At 40.2% G+C, this 24,418-nt stretch overlaps 1 protein-coding gene across 4 annotated transcripts; it reads right to left on the bottom strand.

Moving 5' to 3' along the window:
- Window positions 1-193: 193 nt before the first annotated feature.
- Window positions 194-23,662, bottom strand: LOC122562297 (BUB3-interacting and GLEBS motif-containing protein ZNF207-like). 4 transcript variants are annotated; one of them, XM_043715109.1, is made up of 12 exons: window positions 23,482-23,661; window positions 22,512-22,638; window positions 18,701-18,839; window positions 16,515-16,688; window positions 13,580-13,655; window positions 12,916-13,019; window positions 10,380-10,528; window positions 10,001-10,105; window positions 9,295-9,537; window positions 8,963-9,125; window positions 7,379-7,435; window positions 194-1,137 (listed from the first exon to the last, which is right to left on the bottom strand). In XM_043715109.1, exons 1-12 carry the CDS (start codon window positions 23,520-23,522, stop codon window positions 968-970), a joined length of 1,548 nt encoding a protein of 515 aa, XP_043571044.1. In that variant the 5' UTR covers window positions 23,523-23,661; the 3' UTR covers window positions 194-967. The 4 variants fall into 4 exon arrangements, with proteins under 4 accessions (XP_043571044.1, XP_043571045.1, XP_043571047.1 ...); XM_043715110.1 differs by having other exon boundaries at window positions 12,949-13,019; XM_043715112.1 differs by lacking the exon at window positions 10,001-10,105 and having other exon boundaries at window positions 12,949-13,019; window positions 23,482-23,662.
- Between the last annotated feature and the right edge of the window lie 756 nt (window positions 23,663-24,418).

Raw genomic sequence — 24,418 nt, 5'->3', positions numbered from 1 at the left:
CGATTTAATGCGTACTGGGCTAAATTAAAGCATGCAGAGAGATAAACAGATTTAAATATTGGTTCATTCAAAAGCATAAACAATAAATTCCCCCTCCAATGCTCTTACTTTTATTTTTGCACTAAATTGCAGTATCATGCAGTGGTACAAACCTTGAAGCAGTGATCCATAGCTGGTCATGAATAAAGCAACATTAATGTTTCCATCAAGTTTTATTACAATGAGCTTTACAACAGTACAGAAATTAAGAAATCAGGTACGACCTATTCAGGTTCTAAATGGTCTCTTTGAACCCTGGATACGAGGTACGTCGAACAGTTACATAATCAAAACTCAACTGAACACAAATTTGGTGCTGCAACAAGCAATTACACCAGAAGCCCTCACCAAACAATGTTGGGGACAGTAAAGTCCAACAGCACTTAGAGTGCTGCGAAGGCCTCACTTTTGTTTTTAATACAAAAGCAAATTTTAATTTACAGAACTTGCCTTTAAAGGTGGTACTGTATGTTCATGTAACTCCAGCGCCTTCAATTTTTTTATTATATAAATGGACCATATTTATTATACTTCACTTCTAAAAACCTAGATGAAACATGAGAGAAGAAGCTATACAACATGAATTGCAATTACATGGGGACTCAGGTGGGAAGGGTGGGGGGAGAAGGGAGAAGAGGGGGGGAAGAGGGAGGGGAAGAAGAGGTTTAGAGGGAAGGGGAATTGGGGAGGGCACTCATCAAGATTTTGCTTTCAAGAATATTCTTTTGTTTCCCCGCTACTGTGATCAAACAACAGCACGTCCCAGGGTTTTGCACGTTTTTGTGGTCATCATTAGCAGACAGAAGAGGTTTACCAGGTTTTTCTTAAAAAAAAGTTAAAGTCACTTATATTCACTGAAGCTTGTCTAGTTAACAGCAAGTTGAGAAAAGGTTGAATCTCCAAACCTATTAACGTAGGTACACCAGCTTCAGTAGCGACCCCCTTGTGACATTACAGGGGGCCTCATTCCTGACATTCCCATTGGTGGCCGAGGGGGTCCGCCTTGGTAAGGGGGCACCATTGGAGGTCCCTGTCCGTATGGAGGCATGCCACCTGGGAGGTAGCCTGGCATGCCCTGTGGCGGACCACCATACTGACCTGAGAACAGAAAAGAATATTAATATAAACATCTGTCAAGCTTCTAAACTTGACTTTTTCAAATTCTGCTTGAACTCTACACCTTTTAGCCAATTGGCAATGCTAATGCACTGCAGTTTCATATTCTCACTATAGATAATCCAGAGTATTTTATTAGTTCAGACAGACAAAGGAGAAAGCATTGTCTGGGTCTGTCTATTGGCCCTCCAAAAGTAGTGAAAACTTAAGGGAAGGCAGCACACAATAAGGATAAAACGGTAATCATGGGTGACTTCAATCTCTCTTGACTGAACAAACCAAACTAGCAGTGATTTTATGGATGACAATTCTCTGCAGTGAGAACATAATTCTTTAGACCAATACATTAAGGAACCAAACCTATCTAGAGTGTGGTACTGAGCAAACAAGAAAGGATTAACTCATTTTAGTCCCTTAAGGAACAGTGACTACATATGATAGAATTCCTAATTAAGACGGAGATAGATGTAGGCAAATCCAAATAACTGAATCTAAATAAAGGAAAGGTATGAAGTGCAAGTTGGCAGGAAGGGATTAGGGAACCTAATGAAAAGGACTGGCAGTGGATAGGCAATGGTCAATAAGTAAATAACATGCCTGAATTACAACTGTTATTCATTCCGGTCTGACAAAAAAAGGAAAAAGGTGGCTGAAAACTTAAAAATAAATTAGGGATGGTATTAGATCCAATACAGCAGGCATACAAAATTGCAAGAAAAGCAGCAGCATGCTTGAGGATTGGAAGCATTTTAGAATTCAACAAAAGACAACAAAAGCTTGATCAAGAAGGGAACGTAAGAGGAATGTATGATTGAAGGAAGCATAAAAAGGACTACATAAGCTTTCATAAATGTGAAAAATAAATAATTAAAAGTCAAATGTTACAATCAGAAACAAGAGAAATTATGAGAAACAAAAAAATTGCAGAAAAATGGAACACTTAAGGAACTAAGGATGCAGTGAGAGGGAGGGATTAAAGGAAATCAGTTTTAGCACAAAAATGCGCTAGGGACGTTAATGAGGTAAAAAACTGAAATCATATGCCCTGAAAATCTAATTCCCAGAGGAAATTACCATAGAAATAATAGAAGCACTGGTAGTCAACATGGCTTTGTGCGTGGGAAATCATGTCTCACAAACTTAAAGATTGAGTTTTTTGAAGTAACAAAGAAGATTGATGAGGGCAGAGCAGAGATGTGATCTATATGGGCTTCAGTAAGGCGTTCGACAAGGTTCCCCATGGGAGACTGATTAGCAAGGTTAGATCTCACGGACTACAGGGAGAACTAGCCATTTGGATACAGAACTGGCTCAAAGGTAGAAGACAGAGGGTGGTGGTGGAGGGTTGTTTTTCAGACTGGAGGCGTGTGACCAGTGGAGTGCCACAAGGATCGGTGCTGGGTCCTCCACTTTTTGTCATTTACATAAATGATTTGGATACGAGCACAAGAGGTACAGTTAATAAGTTTGTAGATGACACCAAAATTGGAGGTGTAGTGGACAGCGAAGAGGGTTACCTCAGATTACAACAGGATCTGGACCAGATGGGCCAATGGGCTGAGAAGTGGCAAATGGAGTTTAATTCAGACATATGCAAATCTTAGCAGGACCTATACACTTAATGGTAAGGTCCTCGGGAGTACTGCTGAACAAAGAGATCTTGGAGTGCAAGTTCATAGATCCTTGAAAGTGGAGTCACAGGTAGATAGGATAGTGAAGGCGGCGTTTGGTATGCTTTATTGGTCAGAGTATTGAGTACAGGCGTTGGGAGGACGCGTTGCGGCTGTGCAGGACATTGTTTAGGCCACTGTTGGAATATTGCATGCAATTCTGGTCTCCTTCCTATCAGAAAGATGTTGTGAAACTTGAAAGGGTTCAGAAAGGATTTACAAGGATGTTGCCAGGGTTGGAAGATTTGAGCTACAGGGAGAGGCTGAACAGGCTGGGGCTATTTTCCCTGGAGCGTCGGAGGCTGAGGGGATAGAGGTTTACAAAATTATGAGGGGCATGGATAGGATAAATAGAGAAAGTTTTTTCCCTGGGGTCGGGAAGTCCAGAAGTAGAGGGCATAGGTTTAGGGTGAGAGGGGAAAGATATAAAAGAGACCGAAAGGGCAACAGTTTCACGCAGAGGTTGGTACGTGTATGGAATGAGCTGCCAGAGGATATCGTGGAGGCTGGTACAATTGCAACATTTAAGAGGCATTTGGATGGGTATATGAATAGGAAGGATTTGGAGGGATATGGACCGGATGCTGGCAGGTGGGACTAGATTGGGTTGGGATAGCTGGTCGGCATGGACAGGTTGGACCGTAGGGTCTGTTTCCATGCTGTACATCTCTAGGACTCTATGGTAGTAAGGGAAAGCGCTAGTGTCAACTATAAAAGATTTAACAGCAGAGCACTTGGAAACCAATGAGGGGATCGGGCTGAATCATCCTAGATGTATGAAAGGGAAATCATGCTTGACAAATCCACTTTGAGAATGCCAGGGTGGCGGTTGTTCTTGCTACGGAAGAAGTGCAACAGAAGTTTACCAGCTTGCTGTGCTGAATGGTAGCATCGGCCTACTGAGAGAGACTGGATCAGTTAGAACTACATCTACTGGAATTTAGAAACACTTTGGTGGTGTGGAAGGGGAGAAGAGATGTCGAAAACAAAAATTCTAAGACCACTAGACAGGGTAAATGCAGGAAGGGAATCTAGAACAATGGGTTACAGTCTTAGGATGCAAGGTAGTTCTTACAGGACCAAGACGCCAAGCAATTTCCCAGAATGTGGGAAGTCTGTGGGATGCTCTGCCATTGAAAGCATTAAGTTCACAAGGCGATAGATATAACTAGAGGTGATAAAATGCAGAGCTGATAAGAGCAAGTCAAGCAGCAGAGGGGCAGGAGGGTCAACATTTCAGGATGGGACTCAATCAATTCTGATGAAGGGTCCCAACCTGAAACAAACTTTTCTGCTCTTCTGATGCTGCTTTTTTCTGCTCTGCATTTTATCGACTCTGACTTTCCAGTATCTGCAGTCCTCACCACCGCCAGATACACACAACTAGAACAATGGGACATGGAGCCAACTAAGGGAGCAGGCTTTCTTGGATCTGGTAATGGATAATGAAGCAGGTTATTAAATGACCAGAGTTAAAAAACCCACTTAGAATTAGTAATTATAATACTGTAGTACAGAATTTATTTTTCAGATACAGTATGAGAAACTGGATATGGAAACAAGTGCACTTCACTTAAATAAAGGAATTACAATGAATTGAAGAAAGAGTTAGTAAAGTGAACTGGGAGGAATAGACTAGCAGGAATAACAGTAAGCAAGCAGTGCAAGACATTGAAAGAGGTAATTCATAACTCTCAGCAAAATACACTCCAGTAAGGAGGAAAGATTCCAACAGAGGGATAAACCAGCCTAGGCTAACCAAGGAAGTGAAGGAGAGTTTAAAGTTGAAAGGCATATAAAAGGAAGTAAAAAGTCAGAGGTAGCCCCAAAGACTGAGGCAAATTCAGAAACCAACAAAGGACTACCAAAAAAAGACAAATTAAACTGAGAGGAAGCTAGCGATAATTAAAAAAAAGTTTCTTTTAATAATATAAAAAGCAACAGCGAGGTCAAAGTGAATACAGGCCTCTTAGAAAATGAATCGGTTGTGGTGGCAAAGAGGAACAAGGAAATAGCAGAGGGGAGTTAAACAGACATTTCGCATTTGCCTTTATGGCAGAAGATACTTCAAACATTCTGTTAATACAAAGAATACTGTGGAGGAAGGTAGCCACAAACTAGTATTAGACAAGCTAATGGTGCTAAATGCAGGTAAGCACCCTGGCTTTGATGGTTTTCATTCTAGGATCCTAAAAGAGGCAGCAATGGAGAAAGTGGATGCACTGGTTGTAACTCTCCAAAAATCATTGGATTCTGTCAAAGTACCAGGGGATTGAAAAACTTTTAATATGACACCCCTATTCAAAAAGGCAAGGAGGCTAAAAAATGGATAGCTCTAGGCTAATTAGCCTAAAATGTATTGTTGGAAAAGTGACTGAATCAATTAGTGAGGACGTAATAGCTGAACATTTGGAAATTCATAATCTAAATCAAGTACAGTCAACATGACTTTCTGAAAGGGAAATGGTGCACAACTAATTTAAGAATTTTGAGAAAGTCTCAACCAAAGCAGGGAGAGGGGAAAATCAGTGGATGTGTTGTATTTGGACTTCCAGAAGGCATTTGATGAGGCACTTTCTAAAAGTGCCTTATCAAATGCCTTCCCATGGTGTCGAGGGTAGGATATTGGCACGAACAGAGAATTGACTAATGGTCAGGAAACTGCCAGTCGAACAAGGGGTTATTTTTCAGATTGGCAACCATAATCAGTAGCGTTCCATAGGGACAATGCTTGAACCACAACTATTTACAATATATGTTGATGACTTGGAGGAAGGAAGTGAAAATACTGTAGCCAAATTCGCAGATAACATCAGTGAAAAGGCAGTTTGACAGAGGAATATTTACACCATACAAAGAAATAATGATAGGTTAAGAGGGCAAACAGTTGGCAAACGGAGTATAACTTAGGAAAATATGTTGTTAACTTGGAAGGGAGAACTAGAGAGCAAAATATTACGCCAATGGAGAAAAACTGCAGAAAGTTGCAACACAAAAGGACAAAGATACCTCCACATGAAGTACAAAGCTAGCACACAGGTGCAGCAGGTATTCAAAGTTTAACGGAATTTTGGCCCTTATTTCAAGGGGGTTGGAGCATAAGAGTAAAGAAATCTTACTGCAACTGTGCAAGGTACTGATGAGAACAAATCTGGAGTATTAAGTGCTGTTTTGGTCCCCCGATTTAAAGGAATAACATCATTTCATTGGAGGAAGTTCAGAGAAAGTTCACTCAGATGATCCCTGGGATGGAGGGATTGTCATATGAGCAAAGGCTAAATAGGTTGAGATTAAATTCGCTAAGGATGAGGGGTGATCGCGTTGAAACACAATTCTTAAGGGGTAAGACAAAGCAAATACTTAGTGAATGTTTCATGAGAATGTCTTTGCCTCCACAGCTCTGTGGCTCCAGAGTCCTTGAGTATATTTAAGGCGGAGATCGATTTCTGATCAGTAGAGGGAATTAAGGGTTATGGGGATAGGGCAGTAAATTGGATATGAGGAGTGCCAGAACAGCCATGATCCTATACAGCAGGGGAGCAGATTTGAAGCACCAAATGGCCTATTCCTGTTTGTATTTTCTATGTCCCAAGTTTCCACTGGTGGCGGTCATCCTCTAAAAGTCTACAGGCTTGGTTTTGGCGACTCTTCTACAAAGTGGAAGATGGTAATTTGTATTTTAAAACGGAGGAATAGTTTTACAAATAGAATTGCAGATCAGTTACCAAAAAATCATTCATGGAGAAAATACTGGAGTTTATTATAAAATACATAACAACAGAACACTTGGAAAGTATTAACAGGATTGGACAAAGCCAGCACGGGTTTAGGAAAGGCAAATCAAGCGTAACAAATCTATTGCGGTCTTTTGAGGATGTAATTAGATTAATAGATAAGGGAGAATAAATGGACGTGATGCATCTTGATTTTCAGGCAGGTTTTGATACAGTATAAGTGTAATATATTGGTATGGATTGAGAATTCTGACATGAAAAAGTGGATCATTTTCCTGGTGGCAGGCAGTAACTAACAGAATATCACAAGGATCAGCGTTTGGGTCCCAACCATTCACAATATAAATGAACTAGAGGAGGGCACAAAAAGCAACATTCTCAAGTTTGCTGATGTCAAAACTAGGTGGGTTGAGTGTTGAGGAGAGAGAAAGGAGGCTCCAGGATGATTTAGACTAGTTGAGTGAGCAACAATCAGATGATTTAGACTAGTTGAGTGAGCAACAATCAGTAGATAAACAATCATGGCTAAACATGAAGTTATAAACTTTAGTGTGAAAACAGAAAGGCAGAAAGTCATTTAAATGGTGACACACTGGGAAATGTGGATGCACAAAAGGATCTGGGTCTCCTTGTACACCAAAACAGACAGCCATGTAGATCAAGCAATTAGAAAGGTAAATGGTACAATGACCTTCATTTCAAGAGGTTTTGCGTTCAGAAATAGTCTTGTTTAATGCAGTTACACAAGGCCTTGATGAGACCACACCTGGAATATCGTGCGCAGATTTGGTCTCCTCGCCCAATAAAGATAATACTTGCCATAGAGGGAGTGCAGCGGACGTTCACGAGGCTGAAACCGGGGGTGGCAGGACTGTCCTATGAGGAGAGATTGGTTTAGAAGGATGAGAGATCTGATTGAAACGTATAAAATTCTAACAGGGCTTGACAAACTGGATGCAGGGAGGATTTTTCCCTGGCTGGGGAGTCTAGCACCGAGGACACAGTCTCATAATATTAAGTAGGCCATTTAGGATCAAGATGAGGAAAAATGCCTTCACGCAAAGGGTTGTTCCCGTTGGGGAATTCTCTACTACAGAAGGTTGTGGAGGCCAAATTACTGATTATTATCACACAAGATACAGACATATGCTTAGATTTTAAAGCTTTGAGGAATAGGGAGAGCAAGTAGGAACATGGCATTAAGTCAAGAGGATAAGCCATGATTCTACAGAATGGTGCAGCAGACTCAGAGGGCTGAATAGCTATTCTTGTGCCTAATTTCGCCCCACAGCCTGATCTGCCATTTAATCAAAAGTAATCTAATTATGGCCTCAACTGACTGATCCTTAAAAAATGTTTACATCAAACATCTGTCTAACACAGGCTCAAATACAATCATCCAGCCTCCATTGAAGTTGCTGCTATCCTCTCTCAAATGGGAGGAAATTCTAGCCGAACGTGATTCAATATTGACATTCAAAAGATTTTGGTAAACACTTGCTTGACCGGGAAAACATTTAGGGATACGTGGAATGAGCATGCAAGGGATTTAATGGATAGCTCTACCAACAAATCACAGAAACAAAAAAAAAAAGAGCAATAGTCAATTCTATCCTTTAAACGTACTCCACCATTCAGTATGATCATGGGTGATCATCCAACTCAACAGCCTAGTCTCACTTTCCCCCATATCCATTGATCCCTTTAACCCAAATGGTTAACTCTTTTATCAAATCATGCAATCTTTGGCCTCAAATGTTTTCCACTGTATCAGATTCTACAGGCTCACTACTTCCTGGGTGAAGAAATTTCTTATTTCAGTCCTGAACAGTTTATTCGTATCTTTGGACTGTCACCCCAGCTCTGGACTCCCTTGCCATCCCGAATATCCTTCTTGCATCCACCCTGTCTAGCCCTATTAGAATTCTATAGGTTTCTGAGATTCCTCCACCCCCCCACCAATTCATCTGAACCCAAGTGAATATATTCTAACCGATGCAAATTCTCCTCATTCATCAGTTCTGCCACCCCAGAAATCTGAGAGGAAATTGCCCACAACAGTATTCAAAGCTGTATATCTGTTTTGCAGGGGAAATAGTCACAGGAGATTCTCTCATTCATTGATCTCTGTACTCTTCTTTAGGTTTTCACACTAGACATCAAATCAATGCCATTTAAAAAATTACATCACCACCTTGTACAAGGTGCATATACTCATGGCACACAGTGAACCCATCATAAATAAAAAGGTTCACAAAAGAGTGACCAGCTATTGGAGGTCATATATATGGGTGCAAAATTAACAAAGGCCCCAGAACCACTGAGTAATTTTATCCTTATTTGTAACAAATATAACTAAACCACAATTACTAGAACCTACAAAAAAGCAGAAAGCTTTTTAACCTGGAGGTGGCATTGGAGGTCTCATTGCTGGTTGCTGAGGTGGTATTCCTTGCTGTGGTGGTATCATGCCACCCATTGGCCCAACTGGTGGTGGCCCCAGAGGTGTCTGGCCTTGCCGAGGGATGTTACGCTGGTACTTTGGAAACTGAGCTCGCCTTTCCTCCTAAGCAGCAGATAAAAGAAAATTGCACAGGTGCATTAGTTTTCTTTAAAGCGATACAAGTTTAAAACCCATTACTTTTTTTTTTAAATATCAGTCTGGCACACAAGTTAAATCCAATTAAGACAAAAGGATTTTGTTTGAATGTTTGAAGAATGACTTACACACTTACCAGAGATATATCCTCATCTGGATGGATCAACTTACTAGTTGCACTAGTTGTAGTTAGAGTGGCAGGCTTACTAGTTACAGGGATGGTTGGTTTGGCTGTAGAACTGCTTGACGTGCTGGTAGCAGTAGCTGTTGACTGTGTGTATGCTGGGAATGTGGGCTTTGGAGGTTCTGCAGTAGTAGCAGGCGTACTGTTGAGGGGTTTAAAATCCGTACCCACAGGTCCAGAAACAGATTGCTGGCTCTGTTGAATTAACACCACAAGAAGTTAGATTTATTGCATATCCCAAAATAAAAATCAAAACCAAGCCACAAGCAAAGCAGTTTAATTTTCCAAAAAACATGCTATTCTAAAAATGCAGGTTTACAAGTTTCAATTGTACTGACAATTCAGATTAAGTATCCTCAGAAGCATTAGAGGAACAAAAAAAATGTGAAATTTAGAACAAATAGCTCAATTTAAACTGGCAAACCTTCAGCAGTATCTGCAGATATAAAGCTGCCGGATGTGTATTTGTGATTGCTTTTTATATAGAAATGCTAACTCTACAAAGTAGTACAGCACACTACACCAGATTAGCATTGCACAGCCCATACACACTCCAAAAGCCTCTAAAGCTAGTTTATAGCATGCTCAAGAATTATTCTGGCAAGTGAAGCACTGTGAATTAGTCTAACACCAGAATTGATGGAATCTGCCTGCGTACTTGTGCTGCACTAGGAAACAGAGGTTTAGAGGAAGTTGAGAGATTTGCTGAATTTGATGAAGCTGTTGTGGAGGCTGTAGTTGTGCTCGAAACACGAGTCCCCATCTGAAGCATAAAAAGAGCAGACAATGAAAATCCTCATCAGCTGCCAGTACTCTACACTATAAGGGTGACTGTCAGAAATTAAATGCATTAAAACCTAGAGGCACTTAAAGTTCCTATGAAACAGTTTACAGAGAACCCTGAATACTTGTAGACCTCATCTAGACCAGATAGAGACTAAAGTTATTCACACATCAGGAAACAGTCATGGTGCACTGATATTTCACAGGTAAACAAGATATTCCAACACTGATAATGCCCATTAACACGTGCTTACTTGGCCGGCACTGGGGAAGAGTGGCTTTGCAATGGGAGGCTGTGGACTAGGTCCAGGTAATGGTGCTCGACTGGGTAAACCAGGTGGAACCACCGGCTGCGACTGGGTCATTGATGGTCCACCTGGACGTGGAACAGGCGGTGGCATACCTGGAATGATACAAGAAAACTATTAGAAAGAAATCAAACAAGACCTAAAGCCTTGCAAAACAGTTAAGGTGCAATCTTGAACTTCAATTAATTGCTGCAAAATACTTACTTAATACAAAGAATATTGTTCAGAAATCCAAGTTCATTTGAATCAATTTACTTACTTACCAACAAAACCACTGATTTATTTGGAGACTGTAAACGGTCATCAGATTACATTAATCTATAAAGTAGTCTTAGGTTTACATGCTTTCTTTAAAAAAAAAAGACATTGAATATTCTGCATCAGTAGTGTCTTCAAATATTTACCTGGATAGATAAAGCTCAGAATTTATTACCAGTTTATAGTGGAAGAAATTAGATGAACTGAGGAACAGAAATCTTAAAATTTAGAATTAGTGGGCCTTTAAGCCTGTTCTGTCATTCAATGTCATCATGGCTGATTTTCCTATTTAGTACCCTGTTCCCACTTTCTCCTCATACTCTTTGATTCCCTTACCTCTAAGAAACTCTTCCTGAAAATGCTAATATTCAAATGTAGATAATAGGTGCAAAAGTATAAGAACATAAAGTAAAGAGTTGAGAGTTTAATTTACAGGGCAAATAAAAGAAAGGCTAAATTGGCAGAGAATGTTGGCAAAGCTGCATTTGTTGTATCAGCAGAGTGCAGCATTTGACTCGTTAATGTAGAAATATCAAGTAGAGCTTTGAAAACTCAATTATAGGATAAATGCCATATTAATTGCAGGGGGGCAATAAATAGTAGAATTATGAAGAAAGTTGAAAATTAAAATTTGTTCAAGAGAGATGTTGCTGCGAAGACCAGCATTTATTGCCCATTTCCAATTATCCTAGAAAAATGGTGAGCTACCTTTTTGAATTAATGCATGCCATATGGTCGAGGTCGAGCCAGTGCTGTACACGAGGGAGTTCCATGATTTTAGCACAATTACAGAGGTAATGGTGATACAGTTTCAAGCCAGGATGATATGTGACTTGAAGGGAAACTTGCAGACTGTGATGTTCCCATATACCTGAGTATCCTCCCTTGTCCTTTCAGACAGCAATGAAAGGTGCTGTCAAAGTACACTGAATTCCTGCAATGTATTTAAGATAACCACTGTGTACTGGTGGGAAGCGAGTGAATTATTAATGTGATGAATATGGTGCCAATCAAGTACTGCTTTATCCTGGATGAAAGGCTTCCAAAACCACATACAAACGGACAAAAGACTGGTGCCAGGAATGCCTGCGAATTTAATAGGCAACATACCCACTGAAGAATTCCCAGTGCCTAACCTGCTCTTATAGCCACACTATTTAAAATGCTAGTTACACAAAAATTTGATTAATGACAACCCCTCAGGATTTTCATATGGGGGCAATGTAGTGAGGGCAATCCTGTTGTATGTCATGCATTGATTGTCAGCATTTGGTACTTAACTGGCAAGCAAAATCTGCAACAGACTTTAGTCCAAGCTTGAATGTTGGCCGGGTCTTCTTGTATGCTGGCATTGGTATGCAGTGCATCACTACTTGAGGAGTTGGAAATAGTAGTGAAAACAATTTATCTCCACTTCTGACCTTATGAATGAGGGAAGGTCATTGATGAAACAGGTGAAGACAGTTACGGTTAAGACATTTGCAAGGATTTGTGGTACAGTGAGAATGCCCATACCTCTGGAATAGGAGGCTGGGGTTCAAGTCCCACCTGTTATTACAATAGACTTCATCTGATGAGTTGCACAACATCTTTTATTGGTGCTTCCTCCAGGTAGGGAACAATCATTTGGACTTGTTAATTACTCACACTCAATTCTCTGTCAAACTGATTTACAAGTTTGAGATTTTTTTTCTGACATAAGGTGCTTTCTTTTAAAAATAAAAATACCATTGGATCTCCTGTGGCATCACCCAAGTCTAGAAAACTGTATTTCCCTTAAAGTGGATTAGTACTGCTACAGTAGTGGATACAGGGATCTGCATGTACATCAAATGGTAAAAGACAGAAGCCACAGGTTCAACTGTCACTGAATAGTGCCCCCATTAAAGATTACCAGACACCTATAAAATGTATTATGTGGATTTTATGTCTAATTCTATGATTTCACAGTAATTGGTATAAAGACTGGATTTTTTTTTTAAAATTGTTTTTCAAAATGATTTTACATAATTTACGGGTCACAAGAAGTTATTCAAGGCAGATATGAGACATTTAGGTGAGCATATGCAAGTAGAGATGCAGCATGTACAAAAAGCATCTCTCTTGCTACCAAAGCTAAATTTGACTAATCACATCAATATATGGAAATAAGTGCTTTGGGACATAACAGTACATTTATGTATTGCTCTAAATAACTTGATGCCAAGATTCTCTGCATACAGACCTAAATTGCTGCCAACTGTTTTCAAATACCCACCAGGATGCATGCCTGGCATCATGGGTGGCATTCCAGGTCCTGGAGGCATCATTCCACCCATGGGCATCATCCTGTTATAACAAGAGTGAACATAAATCACATTTCAAAATCAAGATTGAATATAAAGATAAGGACTCAGTGATGCATAGGTAATACAGACATCAAAATGCAATTTAGATTTTGGGGGCTAAAACTGCCTTTGCATACCAGGTTAAGGTGAATGGCAGTGGGAAGCCAGCCAGAGTTACTGTGTATGATTTCTATCAGCGCCTGTAGCTGAAACCGCATCTATTTCACACAACTTTGGGTCAATACCCACTGGTAAATAATGGGCAATTTGGAAAGACATCAAAGTAACTCACATGGAACCATAAAGTTAAAGCAGAAAACAGATCAGAACTTCTTTAAATGAAAATTCATTTCTCACAATTCACAAATTTAAATCGTTCTGAGCAAACATCAGGCAGTTAGAAACCTGGATTTGAGGAAGCATCATTTCCCACCTTAATGCTGGGAAGCAAGGGTAATTAGAGCCTAGCGAGCTCATCTTATAATCACACAATTAATATACATAGACAAGACCAAGACATAAAAGCAAACTCGTGCCATTAAATAAATTGAGAACACTAACCCTGGAGGCATTCCTGGCATTACTGGTGGCATTCCTGGCATCATGGGAGGAACACCTGGGACCACTGGTGGCATCCCTGAAAAAAATAAATGCAGCCGTGTAAAGACTAAATTCACAAATAATCCTGGAACACTCCGATCAAGGAATGTGCCTGATGTCAAATAAAATGCTGTCCCTTAGGTCCCTTTTATATCTTTCCCCTCTCACCCTAAACCTATACCCTTCTAGATCAGGACTTAGTCACCCCAGGGAAAGGACTTTTGTCTATTTACCCTATCCATGCTTCTCGCGATTTTATAAACCTCTATAAAGTCACCCCACAGCCTCAGACACTCCAGGGAAAACAGCTCCAGCCTATTCGTCCACTCCCTACAGCTCAAATCCTCCAACTCTGGCAAAATCCTTGTAAATCTTCTCTGAACACATCTTTCCCATAGGAAGAACAGAACTGAACACTATATTCTAAGTGGCCTAACCAATGTCTTGTACAGCCACAACATGACCTCCCAACTCCTGTACTCAATGCTCTGACCAATAAAGGAAAGCATACCAAACACTTTCTTCACTATCCTATCTACATGCAACTCCACTTTCAAGGAGCTATGAACCTGCACTCCAAGGTCTCTTTGTCCAGCAACACTCCCTAGGACCTAACCATTAAATATATTAAGTCCTGCTAAGATTTGCTTTCCCAAAATGCAGCACCTCACATTTATCTAAATTAAACTCCTTCTGCCGCCACTCCGCCCACTGGGCCATCTGATCAAGATCCTGTGGTAATCTGAGGTAACCTTCTTCGCTGTCCACTACACATCTAATTTTGGTGTCATCTGCAAACCTACTAACTATACCTATGTTCACATCCAAATTATTTACATAAATGATGAACAGTAGTGGACCCAGTACCGATCGTTGTGACACAGCACTGGTCACAGGCCTCCAGTGTGAAAATCAACCCTCCGACTTCCAATTTTGAACTAGTTCTGTATGCAAATGGATAGTTCTCCCTACATTCCATGAGACCTAACCTTGTTAACCAGTCTCCCCTGAGGAACCTAGTCAAACGCCTAACCGAAGTCCATATAGATCACATCAACTGCTCTGCCATCAATCTTTGCTACTTCTTCAAAAAACTCAATCAAGTTTGAGAGACATGATTTCCCACGCACAAAGTCATGTTGACTATCCCTAATCAGTCCTTCACCTTCCAAATACATGTAAATCCTGTCTATCAGGATTCCCGCCAACAATCTGCCCACCGATATCAGGCTCACCGGTCTATAGTTCCCTGGCTTCTCCTTACCACCCTTTTAAATAGTGGCATCATGTTAGCCAAACCCCAGACTTTCAGCACATCACCAGTGACTACCAGTGATAGAAATATCCAAGCAAGGAGCCCAGCAATCACTTCCCTAGCTTCCCACAGAGTTCTAGGGTACACTTTCAGGTCCTGGGCATTTATCCACTTTTATGCATTTCAAGACATCCAGCACGGCCTCCTTTGTAATATGGACAGTTTTCAAGATGTCTCCATCTATTTCCCCACATTCTATTCCTTCCATGTCCCTCTCCACAGTAAACACAGATCCAAAAATACTCATTTGAATCCATTTCCTGCAGCTCCACACATAGGTTACCTCACTGATCTTTGAGGGACCCTATTCTCACCCTTTTCTCCTTAATGTATTTGTAAAAGGCCTTTGGATTCTCTTAACCCTATTTGCCAAAGCTATCTCATGTCCCATTTTTGCCCTCCTGTTTTCCTTCTTTAGGATACTTCTCATGCCTTTATATTCTAAGGATTCACTCAATCTCTCCTGTCTATACCTGACACATGCTTCCTTCTTTCTCTTAACCAAAACCTCTTTCTCTAGTCATCCAGCATTGCCTACACGTCCCATCCTTTCCTTTCACCTTAACAAGAACATACTGTCTCTAAACTAGTTACCTAATTTTTGAAAGCTTCCCATTTTCCAGCTGTCCCTTTACTTGCTGACATTTGCCCCCCATCAGCTTTTGTAAGTTCTTGCCTAATACCATCAAAATTGGCCTTCCTCCATCTTAGAACTTCAACTTTTAGATCCGGTCTATCCTTTTCCATCACTATTTTAAAACCAGTAGAATTATGGTCGCTGGACCCAAAGCACTTCCCCCACTGACACTTCAGTTATCTGCCCTGCCTTATTTCTCTGCTGTCATAAGTTGATCAGAAAATAAACTTTTAGGCCGGAGTGGAAAATTATTGAAATAATTAAGAAGTGCATATACAGAAGATCTCCAATGCACAGCTCATGAAAAATAAAGGAGCCTTGAGATCAAGGAAACTTTAAACTGCTTACAGTCCAGCTTCCTGGTCAGTAATTGGCCCTTTTTATTTCTAGTTCAATAGATGAATTCTTATGATACTTTTTTTCAAGCTTGGGGTGGCAATGGCCTGGAAGTATTATTGCTAAACAAGTATTCCAGAGACCCAGGTAATGTTTCCCAAAAGAATCTGACTGCTGATACAAAGTCATGGCTAGTAGCAAAAGATACTCATTGGGGAATGCAAACCAAACATAAGCATTAAACTTAATCTAGAAAAAAAAAGTGTGTTTCCCCTTCGGGTGCCCCAGTTTGCTCCAAAGATGTGCAGGTTAGGTGGACTGGCCGTGGTAAATGCAGGGTTAGAGGGATAGGGTGGTGGTCTGGGACTGGGTGGAAATCTCTTTGGAGGGTCAGCGTAGACTTGGCTGGCCAAGTGGTTTCTTTCCACACTGTAGGGATTCTATTGTTCTAACCCACAATACACATTCTGCTAAATTAGTAAAATTAAACATGCTCTCTTTTGCCCAATGGAACCAAAAGTAAATAAGTACAGCAGGACAAGCTCAATCATCTCACTTCGGTCACGCAAAGCAGGGGTTCTAAGAAAGAATAAAGTAGATTGTGTCACCTGGAGGAATTCCAGGTGCACCCGATACAGGGTGTATGCTTGACTGGTTCATACTCGAAACAAAATTCTGTTGTTGCTGCATCCCTTGCTGCTGGTACGAAGTCCCAGCTTCTGCATCGTCATCATCAAACTCATCAGAATCATCATCTTTCTGCTTCTTTTTTTGACTTTCCGCTAGTGAAAAATACAAATGTTTGAACACTTGCATTGTAAAGCAGCTTGGAAGGAAGCAAGTTCAGCACAACACATTTATAATCAGCTTTAATCTGTCCACAAATACTTTCTTTTATCATTCTCCAGTAGACATCTTTATACCACGGAATTAATGAAAGGTAGACAACATGGGTGACCATTCAATACAGACAACATGGACAGTGTGTCCCAATTGGTTAACAGATACGTGGTGCGGCACAGTGGCAGTGGTTGGTGCGGTACGGTGGCACTGTGGTTAGCACTGTTGTCTCACAGCGCCAGAGACCCGGGTTCAATTCCCGCCTCAGGCGACTGACTGTGTGGAGTTTGCACATTCTCCCAGTGTCTGCGTGGGTTTCCTCCGGGTGCTCTGGTTTCCTCCCACAGTCTAAATTGCTCGTAGTGTTAGGTGAAGGGGTAAATTTAGGGGTATGGCTGGGTTGAGTTTTGGCGGGTCGGTGTGGACTTGTTGGGCTGAAGGGCCTGTTTCCATACTGTAAGTAATCTAATCTAAATAACATAACAGACTAAACTTTGTTTTATTATAGTGCATTTCCAGCAAAACTTCCAACTGTTACGACTAATTATGCCTCTCTTCAATGTTAAAAGACCCAAGACAGCACTTCCATCCCGACCATTCCATGAAGTTCAAAAGCAAAACCATGGGAACTCCTTGCCTTTGCAGCCTCGTGCCACATTACAAAATGAAATTATCCATTCAGTCAATGTACAGCCCTACATTGTGAAATTCCACATTGAAAGATATCCAGTCAATTCAAGATCAGTTAAATACATATGGTTCACACTAAGTAAGCTAGAGTGATGGAGTCTCACTGGCTATTCAAAGAGTTTCCATTCTGGATCATTAGCAAGTGATCATAGTGGAAAAAGTGCAAAAGTGTTCGTGGTTGAAACTTTACCACATTCAGCTAATGGCCTTTCTCATTCACTTGGGCAAGATAGAATGTTGGTGCGATTGATAGAGCATTTGAAACCATCCCTCACGAATGAAAGACAAATAGGAGTCAAAGAAAATCACAACTCAATACAATTTACTGTTTTTAATCAAACTCCATAATCTACAAGAAGTGTAATTTGTTACTTTCTTTACCAGCCTGAACAAATTGATATTAAAAAAAACTTTCAATTCACTCAGTGCAAAGAGCTATGTAAATACAAGTTATGAATGGAATATCATAAGACGATTCACAGAAGCACAAAACAAAGTTACATCAAGCCATCCAAGGAGATATTACTGGTGACAAAATGCTTGGTCAAAAATTAAGTTTTAAAGAGAGTGTGTCTTAAAGGAGAAGCCAGGTACTGAGGAACCTCTGGACATCAGAGGCATTACCTTCCAGATTAGACATTTAAAAGATTCCAAAGTAGAAGATCCCAGGCGTTCCGCAAGGTTAGGGGAGTTCTCCCTATATCCTAGTCAACATTACACCTCAATAGATATCACCAAAAGTAAAACTACCTGATTTATTGTTATTTAACTGCACACAAATGATTGAGAGGGTAATGCAAATATACTTGACCTGATTTGGCTTCCCCATCTGTCTACAGTATAGTTCAGTGTCACAAGACAATTGCCACTTCAATGATTCAATTTATCCATGAGGTGATTCAAGTGGTAATTTAAAAGGGAGAAAGCACTCGGATTCTCATTCTCAATTTTTGCCCTGAAATGTCTGTCAGAAGTAAACCTAAGGCAAAGTATACACGGTCAAATATGCTAACAGCATTCACTTTCAAGGCTCCACAGGAATAATAAACAAAAAAGTGATTCATTCTCCTTACAACTTGCTGATTGTGTTTTTCTCCCCCCACCCCAACTTGAAATAAGACTTTATTCTAGTTGGCACTGGAACAAATGTTTTTTCTTGCTTGGGAAAAGCACTTGTGGAAACAATGGCTGAGTCTTAATGCCATGAGAGATAATAGAAACTTACTTTAACATTAAATTGATAAGAGAATATGACACTACTCACCTTGAGTCTTTTGTTCAAGCAATCGTCTCCTTTCTTCCATATCCTTTTCGGGAATCCCTTCCATTCCATAGATTTCTAATTCAATATCTGTTCTTCCTGGGATTGCATTTGGAACAGCATCTATCGTTTCCTTATGAACCTATGCACGACAAAAAGTCACAAATTTCAAATGTTGCTGAGACAATGTACTAAGAATACCAAGGTACAAAAGATTTTTAATGCATTGAATCAATTATGAATTGAAATAACACACAAACTGCAGAACTAGCCTAGGACCGAGAAAGAAACATGACTAATAATTTTATCAAATGAGGCTGTTTGATCCAGAAAGATTGATCCAAGTAGTTCAGTCTTTAACATGCTACATTTTCTCACGCGCATATTGCCCCATCTTTATTCCAAACTAAAATCCAGAAATTCATGTTTAGAACTTCTCACTGGCTTGACCAAAACCAGCTTTTATTTTGAACAGCTATCAAGTTGTCCCCTTAAACATTTCTCAAAAGCAAGCCTCAATTTCCCTACCTAATTTAAATGCTTAGTCACTGTAGTCACTCTAAGGCTTTGGCAGCCTTCATAAAGTGTGATGTCTGGGAATTAGAGACAGTATCGATATAACGGTCAGAGACAAAATGAGTCCTGAAACATTTTACTGTCTCTTGTCCTTCCAAAGATGGCTAATGTTGCAAATCACATGATATAGTAAATCCTCTATCCGCAAAATTACAAATTTGCCAATCTGTGCCAAAAATCTAAGTAACAAAATTCAACATCAATGGGCAAAATTTCTAGCCTCCTTTCAACTGAACTCTTTACTCTCAAATTTCATCATTCACAGGGATTCTCAGGAACTGAACGCTCGTGGATACAGAGGACTGCACAAGCAGCAAATTTAACTAATGGTCAACTAACTGTTGGATTTGGTGATGACATTTAATGAGAAACGCATCAACCAAGTTAACTAAAACAAAACAGGGTCTGTTTCATCTCAACTTGTTTGGAATCAGGGGGTATGTGCAGCAAAAACTCCAACTCATTTATTTCAAAACTTCTTCAGATTGTTTCAAACTGAAATGTAAATTTCACATGCAACCACCAATCTTAACCACTTTATCACAAGGTGACAATGAGCTTGCTTTGAATCTAGTAAAATTTCCAGTGACAAAATAAGACCAGAGTAAAATAACACACACTCAAGACATGGGATTTAGTGTTTTAAAGAAAAATAAATTTCTATATTCTATGCTCAGCATCAAAATCTCTCAGATGAGTTAAACAATGATTCTTTCTGGACAATCCAATTATCACAGAATTTCCATCACCCATTTTAGCACAGGGGTTTTTCCACGAGAATCTCTTAATGCTAGAGATCTGTAATAGTTACATACTATTAGAAATAGACCTGACATCAAGGATATAAGTGACGTACTTCAGTCAGGATACAGATTAGCAATAATATTCTGTAGTCATTGAATTGGCAACTCTATGAACAAGAAAGGTTAATAACTTATGGACATTTGGCCCCCATTCCTATTAACCAAGATAAACTACATATATCATACAATAATACCAAAGTATCTATAAATTTTTTGGAAGTATTTAAATAAAAAAAGCACAACAAAGATTGAGAGGTGTCTTAATCGAGACATGCAAGATAATCAGAGGGTTAGATAGGGTGGTCAGTGAGAACATTTTTCCTTAGATGGACAAGGCCAACAGAGGGGACATTCTACCCGCAACAGTAGTAGACTCGCTGATGTTAAGGGCATTTAAATGGGCATTGGACATACATAAGGATAATAATGGAACGGTGTAGGTTAGATGAACATTAGATTAATTTCATAGGTCGGCGCAACATTGTGGGGCAAAGGGCCTGCACTGCACTATCATTCTACGTTCTAACAACATTTAAAAAAGTAGACATTTCCCATATTAAGCATGCTCATTTATAGATCCCGTGGTCTGAACAGCACGAATTAAACATTTCTTGCCAGGTAGATTGGTTCTGGTCATCAACAATTTAAGTGAGGCTTATTTGGTTGTATGTTGAAACATAATGGAAGGTTGAATTGATTTACCATAAGAAATTTGGATTAACTCAGATTTAGCCAAAGTCCTGCCCTATTAGGAAAACTCAAGCCATTGTGGGAAGGATCATTTCTACAACTTCCTTCCCATTCATCTCTCTCCGGTTAAACCAGACAATTTATAATCCAAGCATCTTGTTTGATGTTAGGCCAAGTGCCTGGCCCCATGCCCACACTTTTTTCCCCCCCCCCAAGATATATCAAACTAACTTTAACACGTGTTGCGGTAATGAACAGTGAACTTGTTGAACGCAAAGTTGCAAACTGATGTTATACTGAATGCAGTTTGCTTATTAACAAACTTAGTTTACTTTGGTGGGATCGGAATTAGATCCTTACAATCAAATGTGCACGAGACAACTGATTAGAATTATCCTGTACCAAACTTTCGAAAAAAAAACTGCAGCTTTAACCATACTTGTCTTTGTAAAATGAACAAGATTAGATCAACAAACCCTGTGGACTATTACAATGTGACCTGTTCCTATAGTAAATAATTTAAAATCGGAAAGGAGCATTACAATACTCAATGTAGGCAAACATTCAACTTAATATCATTTCCATTACTTAAGTGTCCATAATGCTCATTAAAGCCACTAGCAAGCTGGACTATTTGCCACCTCAGAATGTGAACTGTTTCAAATCCAGCAAATACCAACCAAATTTCATGCTCAAGGACAAATATCGCACTCAGTTTATATTTCATAATATCAGACAGGAACAACAATCGGGTTAAAGTGGCACTAATGAGAAAAAGTCAGTCTACAGGAATCTTTACTTAAAGATTTTAATCAGATCTCTCTGAATTAAAACATAACAGTAAAAGTATTCAAAATAATCTACAAAGGGAGATTCAGAACACGACAAAACACCACATAGTGCTGTCGTCTATGTATCAGAATTAAGTCATTTAAGACAATTACAAAGCCCTGCACAGTGCCTGCTTGTCAACTGGGAAGTCTATTCTGGTGCAAAAGTTTATTTATAATGAAAGGAAATCTCAACATCCTGTTTAAAACATACTTATTCTGTTTTGCACCGTTCCACTGCACTCAGATGGCAAAAAGACAGTTCTCAAAGACTCCCCAAATATCACTTAAAACTCTTAAAGGTTGCTTCAACATGCCCACAAACAGTTAAAGTATCCAATTTTCAGGTGAAACATCAGTCTATTCAGAGAAAAGTGCACAATTGGAAAATCTAGTGAGGCAATTCTGACAATTTATGCAAAAAGATTTATTTTGTTTGCACTTTAACACTTTTACTATGCAGAAACAAACATTTACTACAGGGGAGTACATTTCAGAAGTAATGAGGCAGAAAAAAACTAGAAATAAAATGTTCAACACTGATTCTTCTTTATGCTCAGTTCAGTTAATGTTCAATTCAATTACCTCATTGACTATATTCAGTAACTGAACATGTGTTGCTGGAAAAGCGCAGGTCAGGCATCATCCAAGGAGCAGGAGAATCGACGTTTCGGGCATGAGCCCTTCTTCAGGAATCATGCCTGAAACGTCGATTCTCCTGCTCCTTGGATGCTACCTGACCTGCTGCGCTTTTCCATCGACACATTTTCAGCTCTGATCTCCAGCATCTGCAGTCCTCACTTTCTCCTATATTCAGTAACTGCAAATTTAAAATTTACATAAATATAGAGAATTTTTAGTGTTACTTCAACTAAAATAATCTTAAATATGTTGGCACATTAACCAGTAAGATACCTGCATGCAGTGAATAGCAAGACCTGGACCTGTGTACAACTTTTTATGACATATGTGACATTTGAAATGTTTTGCTTTCTGGTGCTGGATAAGGATCTTCTCATCATCAAAGTCTCTGTTACAGTACCTGGACATCTGTGGTCAAGGAAATGGAAACAAAAAGAAATAGAATACGAACACATACTATGCAGACAAAACTAGTCATTCCAATCCAAATGAAATTACCATGCAACCAATACAGTTTAGATTGGCAGCCCATCTAAACGGCCGCATCTTAGAAATCTCCCATCTTATCTTTGTTTTTAAACGACAATATGTAGTTCAAAAGAACAACAGTTTTAGGGGAAAGCGTTGGAAGGTACTCTTAACATGTCAATGCATGAAGATTTGCCATTCCACACATGAATCGCTAGCCTAGCTTTTGTTTTAAAACGAGCAGTTCTTTCGGCCGTGGCCATTGGGGATAAAGTCAAGTCTGAGTAATCCTGAACTGAGCAAGGAGGAAAAACAAACCATGACGCCATTTTACAGTGAAAACAGAGGCGGCTTCTTCCCACAGTCATATAAATTGCACATGGTCACCTCTTCCTCTCCTCCGCCCCAAACACACAAGTCGCTAACGTTGCCGGTTATAACCACAGCTGAAAATGTGTTGCTGGTAAAGCACAGCAGATTTGGATGCTGCCTGACCTGCTGTGCTTTACCAGCAACACATTTTCAGCTCTGATCTCCAGCATCTGCAGACCTCACTTTCTCCTCTGGTTATAACCACAGCCCTATTTCATTATTGTCTAGTTTCCCCGGGAATCAGGGTCGACAGGCCGCCTCATAAGGCCCCCAGTCCGCATCCACCCACCCCCCCCCACTCTCCTGCAGAGGCCCGGTCGCCTTCCTCGTCTTTGTGTCCCTGCGGCCTGCCACTGTCTAATGGCGGCCGCAAAGAGCGAGGCCAGACAAGCACTAAGGATACCAGCACCACGGCTTCATCTGCTTCTTCTTCTTTCGGCCCATCCTGTTGGGCTACCTGTGAGGGCGAAAGAAAGAAAACGAGAGACGACTCCGCGATTTAAAAACAACACGCACGCCTTTCGCTCGCTCCGCTACCGCCGCAGCAACAGCCAAACAAAATGGCGCCCGCCCTCAACCGCCCCACCTCCCAACATCCGCTCCTCTGATTGGACACTGGTACAGCGGCCGTTACTAAGGCAGCAGAGTTAAAATTAGGTGTACAAAGATTTCCCCAACACAGACTGAAATTCCTCAAATATTCCAAGTTAAAAGTCACACAACACCAGGTTATAGTCCAATAGGATTAATTGGAAGCACAATAGCTTTCGGATTGTAACACAGATTGAGCCCTCCACTATCTCCTGATGAAGGAGCGTCGCTCCGAAAGCTAGTGCTTCCAATTAAATCTGTTGGACTATAACCTGGTGTTGTGTGATTTTTAACTTTGTACACCCCAGTCCAACACCGGCATCTCCAAATCAAATATTCCATATTGGCAAGGGGAGGGACACAGTCTGAAAGTTACTCAAATATTCCACATTGGCAAGGGGTGGATACAGACTGAAAATTACTCAAATATTCCACATTGGCAAGGGGTGGGATACAGACTGAAAATTACTCAAATATTCCACATTGGCAAGGGGTGGGATACAGATTGAAAATTACTCCAATATCCTACATTGGCAAGGGAAGGGATGCGTTCTGGAAATTACTCAAATTCACTGCAGTGGAGCTGGTTTCCCTGGAGCTGAGGGGTGACCTTGTAGAGGTTTATAAAATCTTGAGGGGCATTGATAGCGTAAATAGACAATAGACAAAGATTTGTTTCTCAGGGTAGGGCAGTCAAAATTAGAGGGCATAGGTTTAAGATGAGAGAGGAAAGGTTTAAAAGGGACCTC

The sequence above is a fragment of the Chiloscyllium plagiosum genome, chromosome 24 (genome assembly GCF_004010195.1).
Source record: "Chiloscyllium plagiosum isolate BGI_BamShark_2017 chromosome 24, ASM401019v2, whole genome shotgun sequence".
Lineage (NCBI taxonomy): Eukaryota > Metazoa > Chordata > Chondrichthyes > Orectolobiformes > Hemiscylliidae > Chiloscyllium > Chiloscyllium plagiosum.
Note: the sequence above shows the minus strand (reverse complement) of the source record. Positions and strands in the feature narration are given on the sequence as shown.